The sequence below is a fragment of the Pituophis catenifer genome, unplaced genomic scaffold, assembly GCF_029215685.1.
Source record: "Pituophis catenifer annectens isolate HBS135680 unplaced genomic scaffold, rPitCat1.0.hap2 SCAF_7, whole genome shotgun sequence".
Taxonomy (NCBI): Eukaryota; Metazoa; Chordata; class Lepidosauria; order Squamata; family Colubridae; genus Pituophis; species Pituophis catenifer.
The window spans coordinates 57,151,955-57,174,332 of NW_027256887.1; the positions used below are offsets into that span (position 1 = coordinate 57,151,955).

Genomic DNA, 22,378 nt, shown 5'->3' on the forward strand with positions numbered 1-22,378 from the left:
CGTGGTGCTGAGCGAAAGCGGTGATAGGAAGGAAGCGGCGGGAGGGAGTTGCGGGAAGCGTTCTCACTTTTTATTTATTTATATATTAGAATTTGTCAAACAAAAACGAGAACAAGAATAAAAGAAAAAAATACAACGACAGGGACGACAGGCACCTTAGTTAACTCCCTCTGCTGACCATTTAAGTTATGAGGTAAGGTCCACGAAGTCAATTTGTGACTGAAACTGTGAAAATTTGTAGCTGAGACAACTGAATCAGGTAGTGTTTCTCAACCTTGGTAGCTTGAAGATGGGTGGACTTCAACTCCCAGAATCCCCCAGCCAGCAACGCTGCTGGCTGGGGATTCTGGGAGTTGAAGTCCACCCATCTTCAAGCTACCAAGATTGAGAAACACTGAGGTAGAGCATTCCAGATTTTGACAACTCTGACAATTACAGAAATCATATTTTTTACAGTCAAATTTAAAACGATTTACATTGAGTGTAAAGCGGTTGTTCGCGCACGTATTATTGCAATTAAAACAAAAAGTCATTTACAGGTAAAGCATTACTATGTATAATTTTGTATGCAATACCTAGGTCTTGCAAGCGACGCAGTTCTAAGTTATCCAAACAGCGTTGATGGTATTTCTATTTTTTTAGTTAGAAAGAGTGCTACAGTTGAGGGTCTGCAGTGTCCTAGCTATTTATTGCTAAACTCGATGTTTCATCCCGCATAGTTTAAGAATGAAGCGCGATGGCGCAGCAGCATATCAAAGTGGAAAATCTCCAGGTACATCTATGAAGGAAATTGCAACAAGACTGCAAAATGTAATTATTCTGGGATTTTCCAGCGTAGTTTAATATTCATACAATGACATGTTGGTTACATTTCACTTTTTCTAAAGGTGGTACTTAATGTTTTTAAGAAATAGCATTGTTGAAACAAATGCATTATAAAAGGAAGCACTCTCCTTAGAAAATCTATATTTTATTCAGGATACTTTTTATAGCCTCATAATTTCAATTTGCTTTTTGCAGCAAGTAAAAGGGGGGGGGGGGACTATTGCTATAAGAGGAAACTATTTTTCCAACAATTCTTTAGATAGTCCTCGACTTACGATCACAATTGAGACCAACATTTCTGTTGTTAAATGAGACATTTGTTAAATGAATTTTGCCCCATTTTATGACCTTTCTTGCCACAGTTGTTCAGTGAATCAATGCAGCTGTTAAGTTAGTAACAAGGTTAAGTGAATCTGGCTTCCCCATTGACTTTGCTTGAAAAGTCGCAAAAGTGATGACATAACTCCAAGATATTGCAACAGTCATAAATATCAGCCACTTGCCAAGCATCTGAAATTTGATCACACAACTATGGAGATGCTGCAACAGTCAGTGTAAAAAACAGTCATAAGTCACTTTTTTCAGTGCTGTTGTAACTTCAGTCACTAAATGAACTGTTGTAGGTTGAGGACTACGGTACCTGCAGACAAATTATTTTACACACACATAATTTCACATGGGTTGCCATAGTTAAAAAAAATAAATAATATGGCCAGTGTTTACACTGATATACTGATACCAGAATTTTTATTCTTGTGAATTATACCCTATTTCCTTTTCTAAGTAATTAACCTTGTACACAAATGTGGCTGTTTAAAAAAGTTTATTTTTTGACTTAGGTAATAATGAATGGCAGGAACACACAAAAATTATTCATTCTTGTAATGAAACATATTAAAATAATTTTACCATAATTTATAAAATGTTACTTGTACAAAAAACATCAATAATGAACAAACATTATTCTTCATCCTCTTGATATTCTTAGCAGGCCACGGATACGTCTAACAAGTGCTTGAATGAAAGTATAGCGTGACCGCACCTTAGAATACAGTCCTTCTATATCTAGAAGTTTCTTCTGAAGGGATTCTCCAAAATTATTGATTGCCTCTAGCTGAAGCTAAAAAGAAACAACAACAACAAAACCAAGATAATCTTTATTTATTAAATCCTCCTTTAATGCATTATTAATTTAGATTCAGTGGTCTATATAAATGGGTCCTATTTGAAACATACCCAACCTTGCTTTTTAAAATCTAAAAAGTAAACATACAGATTTATGAGTCATGCCATGCCTAGATTTAACATGTCCTTGTTAAAAAAGTAAAAGGGACTGAAAATCCAATTGTGATATTATAACATTGTAACAATTGGACGCCTATATCAATATTATTATTTTGAAGTTTTAAAATTTTGATTGGAAAGAGAAAGATGATAAAGGGATGCCCCCAAGAAACTTAAATATCCCTAAATTTCTGTTCTTGTATATGAAAAATGATAAATACAAATAATATTAATACAAATTACTCAAGTTTATGAAAAAAAACCAACTCTTCAGCACTAATTACAAGCATATTATTTTATTTTAAAGCTAATATGCTTTTTCTTTAATAATGTAAAATTTGCAAAGAAAAAAGGCAAGGCATGCTTTCTTTTTGTTGGTTTACATTTTGTTAATTGATTGAAAACAAATGAAAAGAAGAATTCCGATATTTGCTTCTGCTTTTCTTTAAAGTTAATATTATAATAGAAAAATGTAAAGGAGAAGAGGGAAAAAAAGCAAATACTGTTGGATAATTTCTTTTATTACAGAGCCAATTTGGAGTAGTGGTTAAACTGGGAGATTAAGTTCTAGAGTTTAGGTTAGTTGGGTAACCGTGGTCCTCCTCTCTCTCTCAGTTCTAAGAAGGTGGCAGTGGCAAACCATTTCCAAAAAAACTTGTCAAGAAAACTGCCCAGACTAGTCCAAGCAGTCACTATGTGTCAAAAACTGACTCAGAGACCAGCCCTCCCACAATCCTTTATTACTAGTATCATTCATAATCCACAAGAAGTATGGTTCTAGAAGCAATATTTAGCATGCTGGATTGTTGTGTATTTTTTGACCATTCAGAATGAATAATTTCAAAGTTAAGTAGCAGTGAACTAATCAAAACTTTTATTTTTAAGGACCAATAATCACTTAATAAAAGTTACAAGAGCGTCAAGCCCACTATTTATAAAGAAGAACCTTTGAAAGATCCTACCTGATCTATATCAAGTTGGCTTACTCTGCTCAATCCACTTGTTACATCGAAGTTAGTTTCTGAATTAAAGGAATGTAGGAATTAAAAACTACGAGTTATATCCAAAGCAAGCTTTAAAAATATACAATGTAAAGTTATTTAAGAGTTGCACAATATCTATACACGGAAACAAAAATTAAATATTTTATCAATTGATACATTTGTTCTAGTACATATAATAGAGAGGCTGAGAAAATCTGAGATCCTTATACCAACTGCATCTCCTAAAGGAGCCAACTCCATTCAGATGTTTTGGAGGACTTTTAACCTTAGGGAAGTGGTAGGGCAGCAATTACAGAACACTGTAGTTGAAAAGGATTGTCTGAATCCCTTTCAGAGAAGAGAAGAGAAGATTCTTTATTGGCCAAGTATGATTGGACACTCAAGAAATTTGTCTCCACTGCGTAAGCTCTGTGTACATACAAACAACAATGTGATAAATCGTAAGATAATAATAGAAGGTAATAGGAAAGATGAGAAGGATAATAGCAATACAGCCCAACTACATGGGTTATCCTTAGGCATAAGACAGTGCTGTGGGAATTAGGTGTTTAGCAGAGTGATGGCAGGGGGAAAAACTCTTTGTGTCAAGGTGTTTTCACATGCAGTGCCCTGTAGTGGCATCCTGAGGGTGGGAATTGAAATACTTTATGTCCAGAATGTAAGGGGTCTGTAGATATTTTCTCAGCCCTCTTTCCGGCTCGTAATAATTACAATAATTACAATTATAATACTAATTACAATTATAAAAATATTAATTATAATTATAAAAGTAATTATAATAATTACAATAATCAGGTAAGACTACAACTTACATGTAGATGATTGTAAGATGATTTGGATAGAGATGTTGAGTATGATTTTCTCAACATCTTGAGGGCCTTTTATACCATTGGTCATGGTATTCTACTGAACAGTGTAGGAAGTGAGTTGTGGGTTCCACAGGGCTCAGCCATCTCCTTTACTTTTCGATCTCTACATGCATCTAATAATCTATTAGCACAGTATGAGGTACCATGTTGATGGTACCGAACTATACATCTCCACCTTAAGCTAATAAGGAATTGTAAATGAAAGTTATATCCCAATGCCTGGAGGCTGTTAGGAACTGACTGGATGGAAGAAACAAACTTTAGGCTTATTTTCAGCAAAATCAAGAGGTGGGATTTAGAAATTGAACTCCAGAGTAAATTCATATTTTATTCTAGAAGGGTTATGCTTCCTCATGACAACAGGATTGCATTCTGGGGGTTCTGGATTCATGCTTCCTGCTGGAGGAAGAAATGGAAACCCTTACCGAGGGGCAAGTTACAACTTCTGTTTCAATTGCAACCTTCCCTGGAATGGGAGCCTTTATAAGCATGATTCATTCATCTAATTAATCACAAACTGTTTAAACCAATGTTTTAGTTTTGTTGCAATAGAATCCATTAAAACGTCTCCAACCCTAATTGATTATAAACAGTTGCACAATCTGATGATTAAACTTCAAGGGATAACATAATGTAGGAATTTAAATAAATTTAAGGAAAATTACCTTGTAATCTTCTGCTCCTTGACTGAGTCCTGGGAGCCAAAAGAGAAGCTTGGGAATCTGCAGGTGTACAGTGTAGTAGATAGTGTTCAAGATGCCGCCAAAGAATAAAAAGACAGGTTTCTATAATATCTGCAAACATATCTAGTAAAGGAGTTTACATTTACATATTCTTGGGCATGTATATAAGAAAATAAAGCAACAGCTAATCATAACTTTTGCTAGTTAGTGACAAATAAGCACCTGTTTCATCCCCACATTTTAATCATTTCTTCCAGAATAAATATAGATGATACTATCATTTTTAAGCAAAACCAGATTCTCTGGTTGCAGTTTAAATTATTTTTATTGATTTCTCAAACATTATTAAGCAAGTTAATTACATTTAGACAGTTCAATTAATATTCCTAACAATAATCATAATCCCAAAATGCATGTAATGCCTCTTAAAGAAAATATCTTCCCAGAGGTTCCGCTGCATTTAAAATTTCATCATCTAATAGAATTAAACAGTCTCTCACAAAAGAGACTGTCTCATTTTCTTAATTAATTTTAAAGGTTATAAATTGTAATGTTAGATCAATGGTTATGCAGATTTTTGATATTTAAAAAATGATTACATCTGATTACAGTCTCTGGAACAAAGACTAACTTATTTAAAATCATAAAATGTTCAGATTTGCAAGGTTGTTTTAAAAAATTAAACATTTAAGTTGGATAGCAGTGGAGGAAGTCACTTTTCACCATGTATGATTGTTAAATTCTTAATTTTGTTCCTAAGTTTTAAAAGATGATCTCTGAAGTTTGCTCTAAAAAATAAATGAGTTTCCACACAATGATAAAAGGATACAGCAACACAGAGAAAGCAGTTTGGCTCGATTGTTGATCAGCTTCACTAAACGTCGCTTTGCTAAAATATACTTTTGGGTAGTAGAAATTTTGTCTACTCCAGCTAGAATAACAGACTGGCACAACTATGGAAAAAAACAAAGACATATCAACATGTAATATCGTGTAGGTAAGCACTATACAAGCTTCAAGCTCTACAAAACCAACTTTTCATATAAACACACATATTATTCCAAATAAAAAATAAGCTTCAAGAGAAATTTTACAATTGGAAACTCTGGAATATTACTTGTATAGCAACTTTAATACATTTGGCATGTCTAGGACATCAGTTACTGAATAACTTGATAATCTCTAAAGATTTATTAAGAACAGAAAAACTTAAAAGTATGTTTATTCTACTAAGAAAAGCAAAAATATTTAGCTTTCTTATTCAGAACTTATACTATTACAATACAGATCTAAAGAGGTAGTAAATACCATCCCTCTCCATTGTACTGATACACCTTGTTAATATCCCCTTCACTGATTGTTGTAATTAGTTATATAAAACGTTACATGCAACAATCAAAGGATAAACTTAGCGGAAATAGCGAAAGCAAGAGAAGGATACAGGAAGGTTACCTCTTTTATCTCTTCTGGTGGTAGCTGTTCCACATTTTGCAACTTGCTAACGTTCTGACGATGACTATCATAGTAACTGAAGAAGTCATTAGCGCTTTGTTTTAAAAGATAGACAATAATACCCAGGCCAGGCAATCGCCAATATGGAATCACTGGTGCTTGTGTATCTAAAAGAGGTAATAATCCAAGTTAAAGCAAAGAACATTTGCCATAAAGTTGGATTCCATTAAATGAAAAACAAACTTAATCTAAAATAAGGACTAAAGAGTAAATTTATTACAAAAGTGTGGCTTCCAATGTCATGTATTTGATATTGCCCAACCACATGTAGAATACAAGCATATAGACAATAAGTAATAAAGTATGCTACATATGGAAACATAGAGAGCAAAGTCACACAGATGTATATGGTATGACATATTATATGGAAGATAATCTTACTATCAAACTTAATAACCATGACAATTCAGTATATTGCTGAACTAGTGCTTTTACAAACTAAAACAGCCTCTGTGGCACAGAATGTCTAGGTTCTGCATTAATCTTGACCTCCCAAATGTAAAAGCAGGCTTATAAACATGACATAAAGAACATTCTTAGTACATGAGAATATGGGAAGAATTGTTAACTATAATATCTAGAATGCATTTTTAAGTTACCCAAGTAAACCTACCCTGCCGAGATCCATCTCGATTGGTGGACTCAGAAAGGCTGGGAGTGAACAGGCAAACTGTGTGTTCAAAAGTAGGGGCACACTGTACCATAAGCAGCTGGCAATATTCCATCACATTGGCACAGATCTACAGATATAGATGTAAAGGGTTTTTTTTAAAATACAATGACTGCTATGAATAAGGCACAGAAAATAAAAAAAAACTGAAAATGTTGCAATAACAGCCTTTGTTTCTTCATTTTATTTATAGCCAGCCTTTTGTACAGGAGGCCAAAGTGGTGGGCATAGTACTCCTTCACAATCCCCGCAACAATAACCTTGTGAAGTAAATTGGGTTGATTGACCCAAGAGAGAGGAATTGACTAAGTCCCTTTGGGAGCTTTGCAGCAGAAAATGAACTAGAACCGTGATGGTGAACCTATGGCACACGTGCCAGAAGGAGATTAGAGCCATCTCTCTGGGCGTGCCAGCCATTGCCTGTTGCTCTTCTGGCCAGCTGGTCTTTGCATGTGCAGTAGTGCTGGAAACCAAAGAGCAGCTCCCCAGAGTGAGCATGCACACTGGGGAGCTGCTCTTCCGTTTTCTGGTGCTCCCCCGCGCGCACTCATTTCGGCACTCCATGCTGAAAAGATTCTCCAATACTGAACTAGAACCTGGGTCTTCTTAATCCTAGTACATCACCTCAACCACTATATCACCTAGTTTCTCAATTTTATACACCAAATTCCACTGAATGGCTCACCTGTTGCATGGCTAGTTCAATATCATCTCTCTTGTTCACTCTATCCGCATCTGTGTGATCATCTTGCAACTTGAATTGGCGCAGTCTCTCTGAACTACCAAACCGTGTGAGTAGGCCTAAGCACTGGCGCTAAAAACAAATGAAAATAAACCAATGATTAATTCTGTTCTCCAGATGTTTACCATTAATTGTACAAAAATTCAATGTGTTGTGTTTAAGATATAAAATCATATTCTGCATAACTGACAATATTAAATTAAAATTCTTGCCTTTTCCATTTTTCTCAATGATTTATCTGTTCTGAAAATTTGCAATTAAACATTTTGTTCCTGAAAGTATCAGACTTTATTTAGCTCCCTAACCCTAACAAAATTCTACTCCCTAATGGAGTAGGTAATTGGACCTTTTATGTTCCTTGTTTCTGCACACCTTTTATGCCCTAAAGTTCATTCTGCAAAACTATTTGTTGTATATAAATATTATGCCACAACTAATTTTGTTTTTGGAACAGCATAGGAAATATGTTTACTTTTATGGTAAATCTCAGCTAAATTATAACATTTATTCTTTTGTCAAAAAACAAGATGGATAGACAAGAAATATATACATAGCCTATAAAAATGGGTATAACACTTCATAAGCTTCTTAGAATTGATGATTCAAGTGGTTGCAAGTACTAAAAAAAAAAGCAATTGCTATAATTACAGAAATTTACCTGAAATCGCCCTATATGTCCTTGTAATTCAATCTGCATTCCTTCATTGAAATCAAGATCAAAGTCACCCAGCACACCTAATGAAACAACACTACATAATAGATTCAAATTGTTTTTTAAAAGGGCATCCTCTGTTAGGCTGTAGTAATCACTCATAAATCACTTTATTTAGTAGGATCATATTAATTTTTAGTTGTTAATTGTTTCAGGATTGTCTTGCAATTTTAAAAAATTCTTTTATTATATTTTTTGTATTGTTGGTCTTTTTTTTTTGTCTTTTGTCTTTGATCCTTAATAACGTTTGGTTGGATCTCTGAATATAACATCCTTGGAATATATGAAATTACCCTTAGCCAAGTTTCATTCAATAAATACAATACACTTAAACTTCTTTTGCACAATGTCCGTCTATCAAGAAATAAAGCTACCAGCATCCATTTTAGGAGCTTTTCTAATAAGCAGATTCTGCTGAACTGCATAAATAAAATAGTTTAGCATTCTAACTTCTCAAAATACACATAGTGATTTTGATGGATTGATTCACTCTCTGAAAGAATATAATAAACATGTGAGTCTAAAAGTCATATTAGAATGCAAGACTGTAACGTCTATTACAGTGATGGTTAACCTTTTTGGCACCAAGTGCCAAAAATGGAGCACACTGGAACCCGGAAGACAGCAGCTGGCCAGTGCACATGCATGTGGTGGCCAGCTGCCCTTCCGGGTTTTGGCGCGCTGGTGATGGTGCATGTGCCCATAGAGGACTCTGTGTGCCACCTCTGGCACGCGTGGCATAGGTTTGCCATCACGGGTCTATTACATGAACTATGAAAAGCTTCCATGAACTTTCTCTTCCTGCTCTATACAAATGAAACATTTTTATAATATATTTTATACACATTTACTGTTATTCCAGTAAAAGACAGTGTGTTGTATTGTATCAAAAACTAAAAATATCTTGCCTGGTAAAGCAGCTTTGCTGATTATTCCAGTAAGTAATGCCAATTCTTGCAAGGCTCCCACACTAACTTCTTGACACCGCAAGATTGCTTGGACAGCATCTGAATGGGATATTAGGAACTGCAAAACCTATGAGAGAAAGAGGGAGGGAGAGAGGGGAGAGAGAGAGTGGGGGAGGGAGCAAAGGAGGGAGAGGGGGGAAAGTAAAGTTAAAGTGTAATTAATTCAGGGAGCTGGAAATAAGAGAATGATATCCAGTATCCAATAGTATCTAACTTCAAGAATAATTGAAATGAACAGCCATTGCTACCAGAAGTTTCTATCATCTTACCTGTCTGGCAGCCTGAGCATGTTGTGCCATGCTAGAAGTAAGGATGATTTGGCAAAGCTGGAGAGCAGGCAAAAGAATCTGGTGATAACGCTCTACAGGAGCAGGAATGAAGACTGGAGGATCTCGCATACCAAATATTCTTAAAAGAAGAAGCAAAAAGGAAACCAATAATCTGGTTATCTTAAAAAAAACCTTGAAAATTCACTACAATACACATTTTACAATTATAAAATACAAAAGGTATCTCTGTATACTCACAGAACACTTATCTAGCTTAGTACTAGCTTGATTTATACATGATATAAATCCAGATAATCCTTCAGTAACAACCTTAATTGTAGTGGAATCTGCAGCTAGATTGGAGAGAGGTCTTAAAAAGGGTGGGGGGGAGGATTTAGAGTCCTTGCACTGCAGAAAGTGTAGTGGCCTATCAGAATCCCTGAAGCCTCATCAGACTGATTCCAAGGGAATGTATTCAGTCTGGCAAGATTTTTGTAAGACAGGTGACCAACAATAAAACGTCTGCTGGAGACTATTCATTAGTAGTTCTGGTATGAGCCATCTAGCACAGATGGTTGGGAAAGGATCATTTGGCATTACTATTTGTTCTGAGATTTAAGTGGAGGTAATGATTTAGATAGATGGATACATTTATTTAATAACTGGCCGGAAAACAAACAAAAAACCCCCAACAAAATTCAGCTTTGATTTAACATTAAAGTGAATGAAATCTTAGATTTATTTATTTGATTTACATAGATGATTTCTCAGCCCACAACCCAGGCGGCTGCAATATACACAAATCTTTGTAAAATAATAAACAATTAAAACAAAAAATTAAAAAAAATTAACGAAACATAGATTAATGTAACCAGTTACTGTTTATAAAACTATCAAACCCTATATTTTTAAAACAAATGTACAAGTTTACCAGTAAGTGAAATAATTTCAATTCTAGTCAAAACATGCACTATAAACATATAACACAAAAAAACATTGCTTTATCCTAACCAGGAGGTTATTTTGGAAATTTGGTGTATAAACTTACCCTTGTTGATCTATTTCTGGCCGCATATCATATACCTGAAACTGTGCAAGTTTCACTATTACTCCAGATCTCAATAACTCTAGTGCTCCTTGTTGTATTTTTGCTACTTTGGTCAGGAAGGCCTTGAGAAAAAAAAAGTAAATATTTTATTTGTTAGCAACTGGAACAAGGATCTAATAATCAGAATATATAGCAAGTAGTTGAAGGCTCATCTCCTAAATCTCACTCCTTAGGTCATCCCTCCTTCTTCCCTGCAGAAAGAGACTGCATTGAGTGATGTTGTGTCGGCAAAACGGTAATTCAAATATTGATTTTAGCAAGTCACAAACAGACTTGCTAAACAGACACAAACAGGTCAAGATAAATTTGACATAAGATTTTGGAATTAATTATAAAGAAACCTTCCTGTGGGAAAATGCTTTTGTTTTGAATTACTTTGAATTACTTAAAATCATAAGAATATAGAATTTTAATAATTGGACACTAAAGGGAACTAAAAATTACAATTAAAGGAGAAAAAGACTCAAACTAAAATTACAAATATGAATGAACCAAAATATTTTATATTGAACATACTGAAGGATAGTTTTGAACAATCAACTCGGAAGTTAATTTTAAGACTTATCTGCCTCTGTAGACAGTCTGTATTTAAAAGATGTTATGTAAAAGGAACTGTTTTGAAAGTGAATTTAAAAATGACATGCTATGAAAAATGGAAAAACATGTCACATTGGGCATGCAAAATAAACTGTCTGATATCCTAGTAACTGAAAGAGATATACAAATAACAAACCAAGAGTGATCTAGATAATTCTCCTATACTGGATTTGCAAAAGAGGTTGCAAAATTGAAGAATTTTGTCAGAAAGGACAAAGAAGGATATTATTTGAATGGATTAGAATAAAAGGGAGGAATATAAAGTTGGTTTATTTGATGAAGGTTCAAATAGATATGTTATCTCTAATTAACATTGCTGAATTAGGACTGATGAGGTTTTAAGGATTTGTTTATAGATAAGAGATGAGATATGGGAAGAAGAGATCATTTGCTGTATTTAAAAGAAGGTGCTAAATTATTAAAATTGTTTATACTTGCTGACAGGAAGGAGGGTTGTGTGTATGTATGTGTGTATTTCTTTCTATACTCTTATTTTTCTTTTCTACTTTTTTTTTCTTGCACCTTATATTTTTTCCCTTTTAATTCTTTTTTTATTTATAGTTTCTATTAGCTTTTATTGTTGTAATTTAAGAGAATTAATTGGGAAGGCTGTGGGAATGCTAGATAGTAAGTATCAATGGTGGGTTGCCCCCAGTTCGCACCGGTTCTATAGAACCGGTAATAAAACCAGTGGGAGGCTCTGCCCACCGACCCCGATGTCACCAAAATGCTTCTGTGCATGCGCAGAAGAGCACTTGAGCGAGCGAAGCGAGCGTGTGCGCAGCCCCACTGCAAACCCATAGTAAAGGTAAGTAGAACCCACCCTGGTCAGTATGCTATGATTTGCTTCTTTTAAATAAATAAGCTTGTATTGCAAAGCAGAAAGAGAAACCTCACGTGAAGTGGTAGAACAGATTAGACTTCAGGGCTTTAACTGTTTTCAACAATGATTTTATAAAAATATGCTTTAGAGATGAAATAGAAAGTTCTTCTAGTCTAGCTAACAGATAGAGAGCATTCAGATATGGACACTGTGTATACAGAGATTTAAAAAGTGAAATTTTTGTGACATAGCAAGAGTTACATGTTAGTGCTAAATGCTGACTGGTTGCTTTAGGCTGGAGTACAACAGAAGCAGAATTTGCACAGAATCTCACCATTTTTGACTCATAGGTATACAGCGCTTTAAGCAAAGGAGGCTGTGGTATGAGTAAACTTTGCAACTTGAGATCATCATCTGCCAGGCTGTCAACCAGCACTTTTAAGTAGCCACTGTTGGAGAGATATAATAACCACTGGTGCTGTTTATCTATAGAGACGATACGGTCCAGTAATGCTAGTGCTAGCATCTAAAAAAACAAAGAGAGATTAAATTACTTTACAAGAATGCAGTGTCTCTGCTTAGAAAGATTTGATTTGTATCTTTAAACTTGAATTGCTCTCATCAATTTTAAATTATAATAAATGCAGTTTGTAGGTTATATATTACTGCATTTTATACCTTTATAACACAACTGTATAAAAACCAACCTACCTAAATACTATGTATTGATAGTTCAACATAATCATTTGTTATTATAATATACATAGCCTTTTGACTATTGCAACGTAATTGCCCATCCCCAAAGATTTAAGTCTGTTCAAAATTAATAGGTCTAATTTTATTTACCCGTCCTATCTCATGTCCATCACAGGCATCTCTGCAGACTACTTCCATTAGGGCAGAACCATAGCTTTCAATAATAGCCATGTTTTCTCTCTGCAGTTTACTGAAACCATCTTCAGGAGCTGTTAAACACTCCCACATGGACTTTTTGGCTGTAAAATAGATCAAAGAGTGTTAAAAATAACCTTTTTTCTCTTTAAACTGTATCATAAATTGTATTTTGCAAAAATATATACTGTAGAAGGATAATACCTTAGCGGTGAGAAAACATACAAGAGTAAAGTTGCTTTGAGCCAGATTTGATTCCTGGTGATTTCATATTTTACCAAGTTTTTCTGGGAACGTTTAAAATTTGGTAACTTTTCCTATATAGTCCTATTATCTTCTAGAAGTTTCCTAAAGAAGTAGTAACCAAGCCCAAGTCTGCTTAGCTTTTCAAATGAGATCTCTTTGTGCAAAAGGCATTGAGAACTTAGGCCCAAGAACAGATAATTGAAAACTTCACAGTATTAATGCTGGTGGAAAACAGATACTCACTGGAATGTCGAACTTTAGACCTGAAAGTCGTTTTAAGAAATTTAAGAACTTCCTATCACCACTACTAATGTTTATAGTAGAATAATAATTCTACAGAATACAATAATGCTTATTCTGTAGAGACAGACTGTATATGCAACTGTGTAGAATGTCATATTTTCTATAATTAGATTGTATTTTACCTGCTTCTAGGATATCTGGTTCATCTGGTCGTTGAGCAATCTGCAGATAATAGAGCAATGATCCATACAAGTGTGTCCTCACTCGCTGGAACCCACCACCTATTCAGAGAGAAAGAGAGAAGCCAACGCATGTAGCATTATACAAATGCATGTCTTCAGTTATATGTACAATGCTAACTTTGCAATGAAAACAACTATTTTTCCATAAAAGCTGAAGCAAGAATAATCAAATTGTTCCATTCTTAGCAAAAAATTAAAATAGAAAACATTATAAAAATACAACCACTCTATTTTTGTCAGTACAACCCACGTGTATCTTCTACTGCTTATGGCTCTAACTGTTAAATAAGATGTGCAAACCCAGTTTAAGTATCATTTTTAATTTAATGAAACAAAATGAAAATACGTTCAATTCCATATTGGCATTTATGGAATTCCTTTCTAATAAGTGATTTATGTATTCACCGGTCTTCAGAATAAAATCCAGAATTTTTTTCAATATGATATGTAAAGAAGAGTCTCCAATGGAGGCAAATCCCACTGCCAAGTCTTCAGAAGCAGGTGATGTAGCAAAAGAACCATCCAACATTAGGACAAATTGGGAACGTCCAGGCATAGGGATAGCAAATGGCTCCTTTTGTTCTGTTCGCACAGACTGGCTTAGGTGAGCAGTCAAAGTGAACACGGCTCCTGCCACAACAGGCATTAACTCTTGAGCTGCATCATCATTCAAAATCTTATGGAAAGAAAAAAAAATAATGGTCTTAAGTCATATAAGTGACATGGTTTCTATCATCTTTCCAGATGTGATTGACAGTAACTAGAATATGACACCTAAAACAAATGAGTCTCAAGCTGCTATTAAATTGTCTCTGATATATTCCTCCTTTCCTTACTCCGTATTTTATAATTTAATTTTAGAAGAATCTCCTTTTAAATAACATAATGTAGCAATATATCTTTATAGTTTACCTTATCATGTAAATCTTGCAATAGATCGCGGATAATAAGCTGTCTATCTTCAGATTGTATGAGATCCTGTGGGCAGGCAGTTAATATGATTTCAACCAGCTGCCTCCAGGACTCCAGAGCATGTTTCTTTGCATACAGACACTGAAGAAGCTTGTTCCTTTCCACAACATACTGAAGAATTGTATTGATTTCCTGGAAGTCAATAGAAAAAAATATTCACTAATAATAACAAATAACAATTAATCAAGTTATACTATTATGATATCAGTTTACAACCAAGCAGGGAATATTCATGTCAGAAATATTTTGGGGATTTTGAAAACAAGTTGCATAAAAGGAATTGATATTATTTTCATGGAATTTCCTTTTAAACACCATCAAAATGTTTGATGGTGAGAATTCATAGAAAAAACTGGAAGGGGCTTTCAGGTGAGGAATGGTGAACTAAGGCATCTCCAAATTAGACAACCACAACTAAGACCTAAGCACCGTTGAGCAGACTGGTCTAACAGAACCTCACTGATAAGGAGATGATAGGAGATGATTCACTTGTACTCCAGACACTTGTTCCTCATGAAGAGACTACAGGACAGACCTTTCTTGTGGATTTGAGTTCTGGGAGATAAAGAGAACCATCATGCTCTCAACTGCAGCAAAGTGTTTTAAAGGACACTGACTCATTCACTCACTTTCTAACCACTTTTAGAAATTATCTGAAATCATCCTTTCTTTTTTCTCTGTATATCATTTATTCTTCTTTTACTTTCCCTTCTTTTTGAGTTTAATTTGATTTTTTTTCAGTATTGTTATTAAAGCTTAATACGGGTAGTCCTTTACTTACAACCACCTCCATGATGGTCATATGTGAAGGACTACCTGCAAAAATTTTTTAAAAAAGAAGACAACACTGGATACATCCCTGTCAATTACAATCTTAGATATATTTAAATTCCCATTTTTTAAAAGTAATAATAAAACTGGGATTCTAGCAATACCACATGCTTATAATCACTTCCAATTTGGTAAGCATTATATAAAATATTTACTAAAGCAAATAATAATATATCCTGATAATCTTTTTCAAAATGAAGACATTCTAGTTATTTCATTTCTTTACCTCCATAAGTAAAGGCCTCTGTCCCAGGGCTGCCATTCCTTGCAAGGCATTAACTTCAGCAATCAGAACTTTGTGAAGATGCTAGGATTGAGGAAAGACAAGGCTCATGTCTAATGCACAGTAACAATACTAAATACCGTGAGGAGCATTTTCACCCTTTCATTGATTTTTTACTTCTGTCCATTTTTACTTTCATCCTAGATAAAATGATACACTTTAATGAAGCTACCCATGAAAAATACAATACCCATCATGAAATGTCAGTTTATAACACTCAGTTCAATGGGATGTGATGCTAGTTCTCCTTGTGGTGCACTCTGGATAGCACGGTAGTGTGAACCAAACGACTAGCAGTAACTGGCAGCCAGACTACATTGAAGAATTGGTAGTTAATGACAGCTGGCAGCCAGACATCTTTGTAGAACTCCTGGCTCTCTAAATACATGGCAACGGATAAACAAAACGGGTGTGGAAGAAGTGGGATATTGTCTCTACCCCTCAGTGTGACTGTGGTGCTCCTCGACAAAATATCCACCACATTGTGTCCGAATGTCCATCCAGAGTTTATACCAGCTCAATGTCTGATTTTTTTCATCATAGCATCCTGTCCTTGAATGGCTGGGTGGACATTAACATTTGAACTACTGTAAGTCCATGTATCTGCCATACGCTAAATAAAAAAATAAATACTCAGTTCAATATATGAAGAAGCTGACTATAACTTTAAAAGAGCGTCTCTGTCTCTTTCTCTCGTGGATAAAGCTCTTAAAGTGTGTTTCCATATTTTTGTACAACCCCAACATTTCTCAAAACTTACTGACCTTCACATTGCAGATAATTGGTCCATGTGCAGTCCTATTCTCACAGTTAGCAATGACCTCTTCTATTTGAGCACGGTCAAAAAAATCTAGTTGCAAGGGCTCTGGGATCTCTTGACTGAAGTCAATTGAATCAAGGATGCTCAAAATTTTCCTATGCACTGAAGATATTAGAAATCAATTTAGAAATTTCTGGAAATCAGACAAAAAAGAATTCAGCTGAATTCAAAAAATATAAATGACAAACTTTATGATTTAATTTTTTCTATTTATTATAATTCTACATTTTATTTCTATTTATATCTATATCCCAAAAGAACAATAAAGCTCCATCATCAGACAGAGACACCACTGTATACTTACATTCAAATTCTGAAACAGTTTAGCTCCAATCCAGCAGGTAATTACAATGCACAAAATTGAACTGTAAGTGTGTTAGCATTTGTTAAAAGTTTTATGCTCTTGGAGCTAGTCATACTGAACATTACTGTCAGGCACAAAGAATCAGGACAAAAGTTTAAGTGGCAGTCAAGAAGATTTATTGCTAAGCCTTTACACAAGATTCTAGTCAACTAACGTTCATTGCTAAATTGGCAGAAGATAAAATTCAATGGAATTCAAGAGGGGTTGGACTTAGACGTTTGTGGGAATGTAACAACTCTAGGCTGATGACTTGCTTAATTCCTCCTCCCTTCCCACTCTGCCTCTTCTCCTCCTACAACATAATATTTTAGGAAAATAACAAAAGGGAAAAATCCCAAAACTTCAAATGATTTATTAATTTCTGGATTATGCCCACTCATTTCTTTGTAATGTATTAAGTTGCTTCCTATTATACAGTGCATAAACATCACAACATATGTATGCCAGAAGCCAAAAAATGATGTATTCTATAACTATACAGAAATATATTTATCATTTATAAATTGAAGTATATTATGGTTTTTCTAACAATTTCTGAATGTTCTGATTATAATAATCAGGCAGGCAAAAAAGAGAGAACCAGTTCTCAACCAGGGGGTGTGAGATGGCAGGGTGTGACAAAGAGTGGATTGTATCCCTTGGCGATGGGTCATGAGTCACAATTACTTTTGTAGTGGGTGAAAACATTAATCAATCATTTTGTAAGAGTGTGGGGCATAGAAAAGGTTGGGAAGGCACTAGGATAGAAACCAGGAGACTGAATTCTAGTCTGTCTTAGGCATGAAAGCTGCAAAAGGTTTATTACAGCAGTCAACATAATAATCACTATATTTTTAATTACAATCTGTAAAGTAGGTCTTCACAAATAACTTACCCTTGGAAGCAGTGTCAAAGTGAAGGAATCCAGTGACAGAGCGACTATCATCTTCTATCCCTCCTTCACCATCAGCTAAGAAAATTAAATTTTAAAAATTAAAATTAATTCATAAGCCACCCAATTTTATCGCAGAATAAATTTAAAGCAATAAAATACAAAATGTCTGCGCACTTTGAAGCAGCTGCACAAACTGAAAGATACAAACTGTAATACTTTGAAGAGAGGTACTTCGCTTACACTAACATAAATTTGTTACATATTGATAGCAATACACTCCACCCAATCCTAATTTTACACTGAGAGAAATGAACAATAAAAGCTATGTATTCTGTTAATAGGCAAGAACAATGTATTTTACGGAATAAACTTTGATTGTTAATAATATGTCAACTTTGGCTAAACCAATGTCTCCATTATTTAAGTAATACTTGCTTCCCTCACTCCTAAAATCATAACATTAAGCTCTCTATGAGAAGAACAAGAAACTGTTATGGTAAAAGTTATTAACAACTGGATATGAAAGTGACAACGAATTCCAAAAAGAAAAAAATGGCCTTTAGATATAATAGTCTTAGGGCCAAATTCCATTTACCTAAATAAGATCTAACTGGGACATCATCGAGAAGGAGCTGCAACAGTCTCTGTGTGTGAGAACGCTGGCGGTTCAGTGAAGTAACTCGCAATTCTATAGATGCAGTTTTCATTAACCATGACATCTGATTCAAGGCAGGAATCTCATGTTCTGAGTAGAAGTGACAGACAGAAACAGCACACACAGTAAAATACACACACTGGGAAAACTCTGACATGCTTTGAAACTTTAGCTTAGAATGTTTGAGAACAGTCATATTGCAATACGGTCCAGTTAACTGTAAACGCTCCCAAAATGAGATGACTCAATGGTCATGCTTCCTGACACATTCTTTCCCAATGCTGAGATGGAAAAGAAGCAAAAAAGAAAGGATAGGATGAATGAAGTGCCACAAAAGAAGGGGAAAGTATTTCCCTTCCTTCCAAGACAAGATTTCTAATATTCTGAAATAAAAACAGTTTTTATTGTAAGTATTTCAATTTAGAATTAAACAATAAATGTTTCAAAGCAATTAGAATAAAGTACATCCAATTACGAGTGCATTTCAAGTGTTACCTTTGACACAAAAAGGCAAGTGTTGCAGTTGAGAGAATAAGAAATCCTGGCTAGTTCTCAAATATCTCATTGTTGGTCCTGATGTGTCTGAGCACGCACATAACTGATAGATCACCTGTTAATAATAATAATAAAAAAAAAATACCACATCATGTGCGTTTGGGTATAAACACAAAAAACATGCACTCTTTTTAAAATTTTACAAAGAATATTAGGTTAAAAAAACATAGCTGAATTATTAATAATGCAGTATTACAACTGCCTTCAGTGATTTAAATGATTTATATGTAACAGCTCTTATTTGTAAAAATCAGCTTAGGCAGCAATACTATAAAGTGAAGGATTCAGATATATAATTATTTAAAAGAAAATATCCCTGAATTCAAAGAGGCATCTTTCTCTGTAATCATACGTAGGCCTGTGGTATAAATTATTTTAAGAATCAAAATAGCACAATAAAACTACAAAAAAGCTACAAAAAACACTGAAAACTGATTGGTTGTATATATTAATTTGAAATTTATTCAAAATTTCTTTCATACCTGATAACATAACTCTGCTAGATGTGGAGATTCCCGAACTGCTGTGGGATCAGACCTTGTTCCAGTACCATTCTCTAATATGTTCAAAATAGCATGAAGGCAAGTGCGAGGGCAACCCAACACACCTTAAAGATTTAAGACACTTGTTTAGATAAACAGAGTATAAAGCATAATAAGGCAATTCACATGGAAAATAAAAAACAAATTTCATTCTGTTTGAAATTTTAGTGTACTTTTTACTATACTATCTAAAGTTGCAAAGTTTGCTTTTATAAAAGTACTTTAATGTATTTTATTACAAATGGGATATGATGGGACCCCAATAGTACCCAGATTTGCAGAGTTTTTATGTAGATGCATTTTCCACAATGCACTGATTTTAACATGTAAAACATTTAACATTTATTCTGTGTACCATATTAATATTATGCTATATTGGAAATTAAAATAAAATATCACCATCCAAGTGTGGTTTTTTTTCCAGATGGTAGCTAGCCACTTCCCCCTCTTTCTCTATATCATCAGAGCACTTTCAGTTGGGTACCTGGATCTTGCAGATTTGTAGTGCTGACAGGCTTCCTGAATTCATAACCAAGAAGATACAGAGCAAGATTGGGTGGCTTGCACTCCAGAGAGGCAATGAGAAGGTTCAGAATATTAATCCTCGTTTCATGGAATATCGGTGCTTGCTTCCTTTCAACTTCAAATTCTTAGAATCAAGCACAAACATTTATATTAAAAAGGGATTATCCAGAAAGCATGCAGTCAATTCACATGTATTTTTTATTAATCTAATTTACGACCACCTGCAAATTTCTCAACTGGACAAAAAGAAACACAAGCTATTGAAAGCTATTGTTAAAAGTATTTCAGAAGGTATCAATTTGTTTATGAAATAACTGTATAATCATCACTTCATCTATAAATATAAGTTATGGGAAGCAGAACACAAATATATATTGTGAAATTACTTTTTAAATGTAATTTTTTGGCAGCCTTTTGGCAGGCTAGCTATAATTTTGTTGAAAATTATAAGAACTAAAATTTTAAATGGTACAGACTTCAAAATGCAATCTTTCATCATTATTCTATCTTCTGAAATTAAAAGAATAACATTGCAAATAAACTCAAACATTTTCATTTTTGAAAATAAAAAATTAAAATAAAATGAACAACTTTCATACCTTCATCAGGATTAATGATTTCTTCTGCAGTTTCATTGTCCAAACACTCCACAAATCCAGCCATTAGTTTCTGACTGATACTCTAGATTTGTAATTAAAAGTTTAAAAAAGCAAGATAATAAGATTAATAGATGTTTTACTGATATATAAACAAAAATATATACAAACCTAGAATGTAAATAGCGGTACACAAAAAATGAGAAATATGCTTAAATTCAAAGCCAACCCTACATTACAAAAGTTCTGCTACATCATTTCAGATCCGCCATGTTTCAGCAGAAACAAAACCTAGAATATTTTAGTTGCTCCAGGCTTCAGTTGAAATAAACATGTGAGGAATTCTCCAAATAATTTTATCGGGTGACTAGAGCAAGGCTGGGGTGCATCATAACCTCCCTTCCCTCCTCATGCCTTATGTGCCACACTACAAATCCCCCATCTGTCCATCATTGTCTCTTGCCCTCACTCTCTGCTACTCACTTATGTCCTTACATGGCATCACAAAGGAAAGATCCAGTCCTAGGTTTTTCCTGCTTCCTCCCAGCCACCAAAAAAACGTTTGCTTGGAATAATCATGGTTCAGTCTGTATCCAAGCAAAATAGATCCACCATTCCACATATAGATCAAAAGTTGCAAAACATGGGATTTGGTCTGAGAACAGGCTAGCTCAAACCAGCTGTTCCACTCATCGAATGTTTCAAGCCCTGAACATTTGCACATCACTATTAAATCATTTTCTGATAATTGGGTAACCATTCCCTTTTTTCTTGCTTAAAAAAATTAATTGCAATTACCTGGTCTTGCGTGAAGTCTCCAATCAGTTTGACCTGAATGTTAGAATTGCAAGAAATGCAACAAAGGATCTTGGAACTTTCAAAAGCCAGTTCAGGATTGGTATTACCATGATAAAGGTACCTTTAAAATACAACATTATAGAGAAGTAGTGGTGGCAACTCATGTTTTATTTATTTATAGAAAGAGCGAAAAGTTCAATGTCTATATAAACAGTGTGTTGTCTAGGTATAGTTATTTTGAGTAATAATCATCATCATAATAACAATAACATTCATAACATTAGTAGTCATCATATAATGTCTCATCATTACATTGATAATAAACATATAGTGACAATATGCTTACTTATCCATTTAGTAAACAATTTTTACAAAATTAGACATTCTCTTGTGTTTTTTTTAATCTAACTTCTGTTTCTGCTCGATAACCATTGATAGAACCAATTCCATATTAAGAAATATTCAGTGTCTTCCCTGTCTTTAATGTGTTAATCTGTCCATTTCTGCACATTCTAGAATTTTTTTATTACATTTTCTTCTGTAGGGATCTCTATGTTCTTCCAGTGTTGTGCAAATACAATTCTAGCTGCTGTTAAGACATGTATTATTAAGTACATATTCCCTTTATTATATTTTTCTGGTTATGATATCCAACAGAAATATTTCTGGTTTTAAGTCTATGTGTTCCTTTATCATTTTTTTTATTCAAGAGTGTATTTTTGTCCAATATTTTTTTGTCTTTGGGCACGTCCACATGTGGTAATACGAGCCCAGTGTCTGGTTACATTTCCAACACTTTGAAGACATATTCTTGAACATCTTAGCTAGTCTTGCTGGTGGAAAGTGCCATCTATAAAACATTTTATATAAGTTTT

At 34.3% G+C, this 22,378-nt stretch overlaps 1 protein-coding gene and 1 long non-coding RNA gene across 2 annotated transcripts in view; one reads left to right on the plus strand and one right to left on the minus strand.

Annotated features, from left to right (window-relative positions):
- Nucleotides 1-106: 106 nt before the first annotated feature.
- LOC139319358 (uncharacterized) lies at nucleotides 107-13,791 on the plus strand. Its single transcript, XR_011600619.1, has 3 exons — nucleotides 107-193; nucleotides 720-810; nucleotides 13,639-13,791. It is a non-coding gene; the product is annotated as an uncharacterized lncRNA (long non-coding RNA).
- NUP205 (nucleoporin 205) overlaps nucleotides 1,632-22,378 on the minus strand; it is a 36,091-nt gene continuing 15,344 nt past the window's right edge. Inside the window, exons 13-37 of the mRNA XM_070947179.1 lie at nucleotides 21,504-21,624; nucleotides 20,709-20,790; nucleotides 20,069-20,233; nucleotides 19,525-19,649; nucleotides 18,983-19,097; nucleotides 18,428-18,577; nucleotides 17,833-17,907; nucleotides 16,539-16,696; nucleotides 15,718-15,798; nucleotides 14,601-14,792; nucleotides 14,094-14,364; nucleotides 13,629-13,727; nucleotides 12,913-13,061; nucleotides 12,401-12,592; nucleotides 10,587-10,708; nucleotides 9,539-9,677; nucleotides 9,210-9,336; nucleotides 8,248-8,324; nucleotides 7,533-7,661; nucleotides 6,791-6,917; nucleotides 6,118-6,284; nucleotides 5,495-5,618; nucleotides 4,648-4,776; nucleotides 3,072-3,130; nucleotides 1,632-1,945 (exon numbers count right to left, since the gene is read on the minus strand). Coding sequence (XP_070803280.1) covers nucleotides 1,793-1,945; nucleotides 3,072-3,130; nucleotides 4,648-4,776; nucleotides 5,495-5,618; nucleotides 6,118-6,284; nucleotides 6,791-6,917; nucleotides 7,533-7,661; nucleotides 8,248-8,324; nucleotides 9,210-9,336; nucleotides 9,539-9,677; nucleotides 10,587-10,708; nucleotides 12,401-12,592; nucleotides 12,913-13,061; nucleotides 13,629-13,727; nucleotides 14,094-14,364; nucleotides 14,601-14,792; nucleotides 15,718-15,798; nucleotides 16,539-16,696; nucleotides 17,833-17,907; nucleotides 18,428-18,577; nucleotides 18,983-19,097; nucleotides 19,525-19,649; nucleotides 20,069-20,233; nucleotides 20,709-20,790; nucleotides 21,504-21,624 — 3,328 coding nt within the window. The 3' untranslated portion in view covers nucleotides 1,632-1,792. The remainder of the gene's footprint in view (nucleotides 1,946-3,071; nucleotides 3,131-4,647; nucleotides 4,777-5,494; nucleotides 5,619-6,117; nucleotides 6,285-6,790; nucleotides 6,918-7,532; nucleotides 7,662-8,247; nucleotides 8,325-9,209; nucleotides 9,337-9,538; nucleotides 9,678-10,586; nucleotides 10,709-12,400; nucleotides 12,593-12,912; nucleotides 13,062-13,628; nucleotides 13,728-14,093; nucleotides 14,365-14,600; nucleotides 14,793-15,717; nucleotides 15,799-16,538; nucleotides 16,697-17,832; nucleotides 17,908-18,427; nucleotides 18,578-18,982; nucleotides 19,098-19,524; nucleotides 19,650-20,068; nucleotides 20,234-20,708; nucleotides 20,791-21,503; nucleotides 21,625-22,378) is intronic.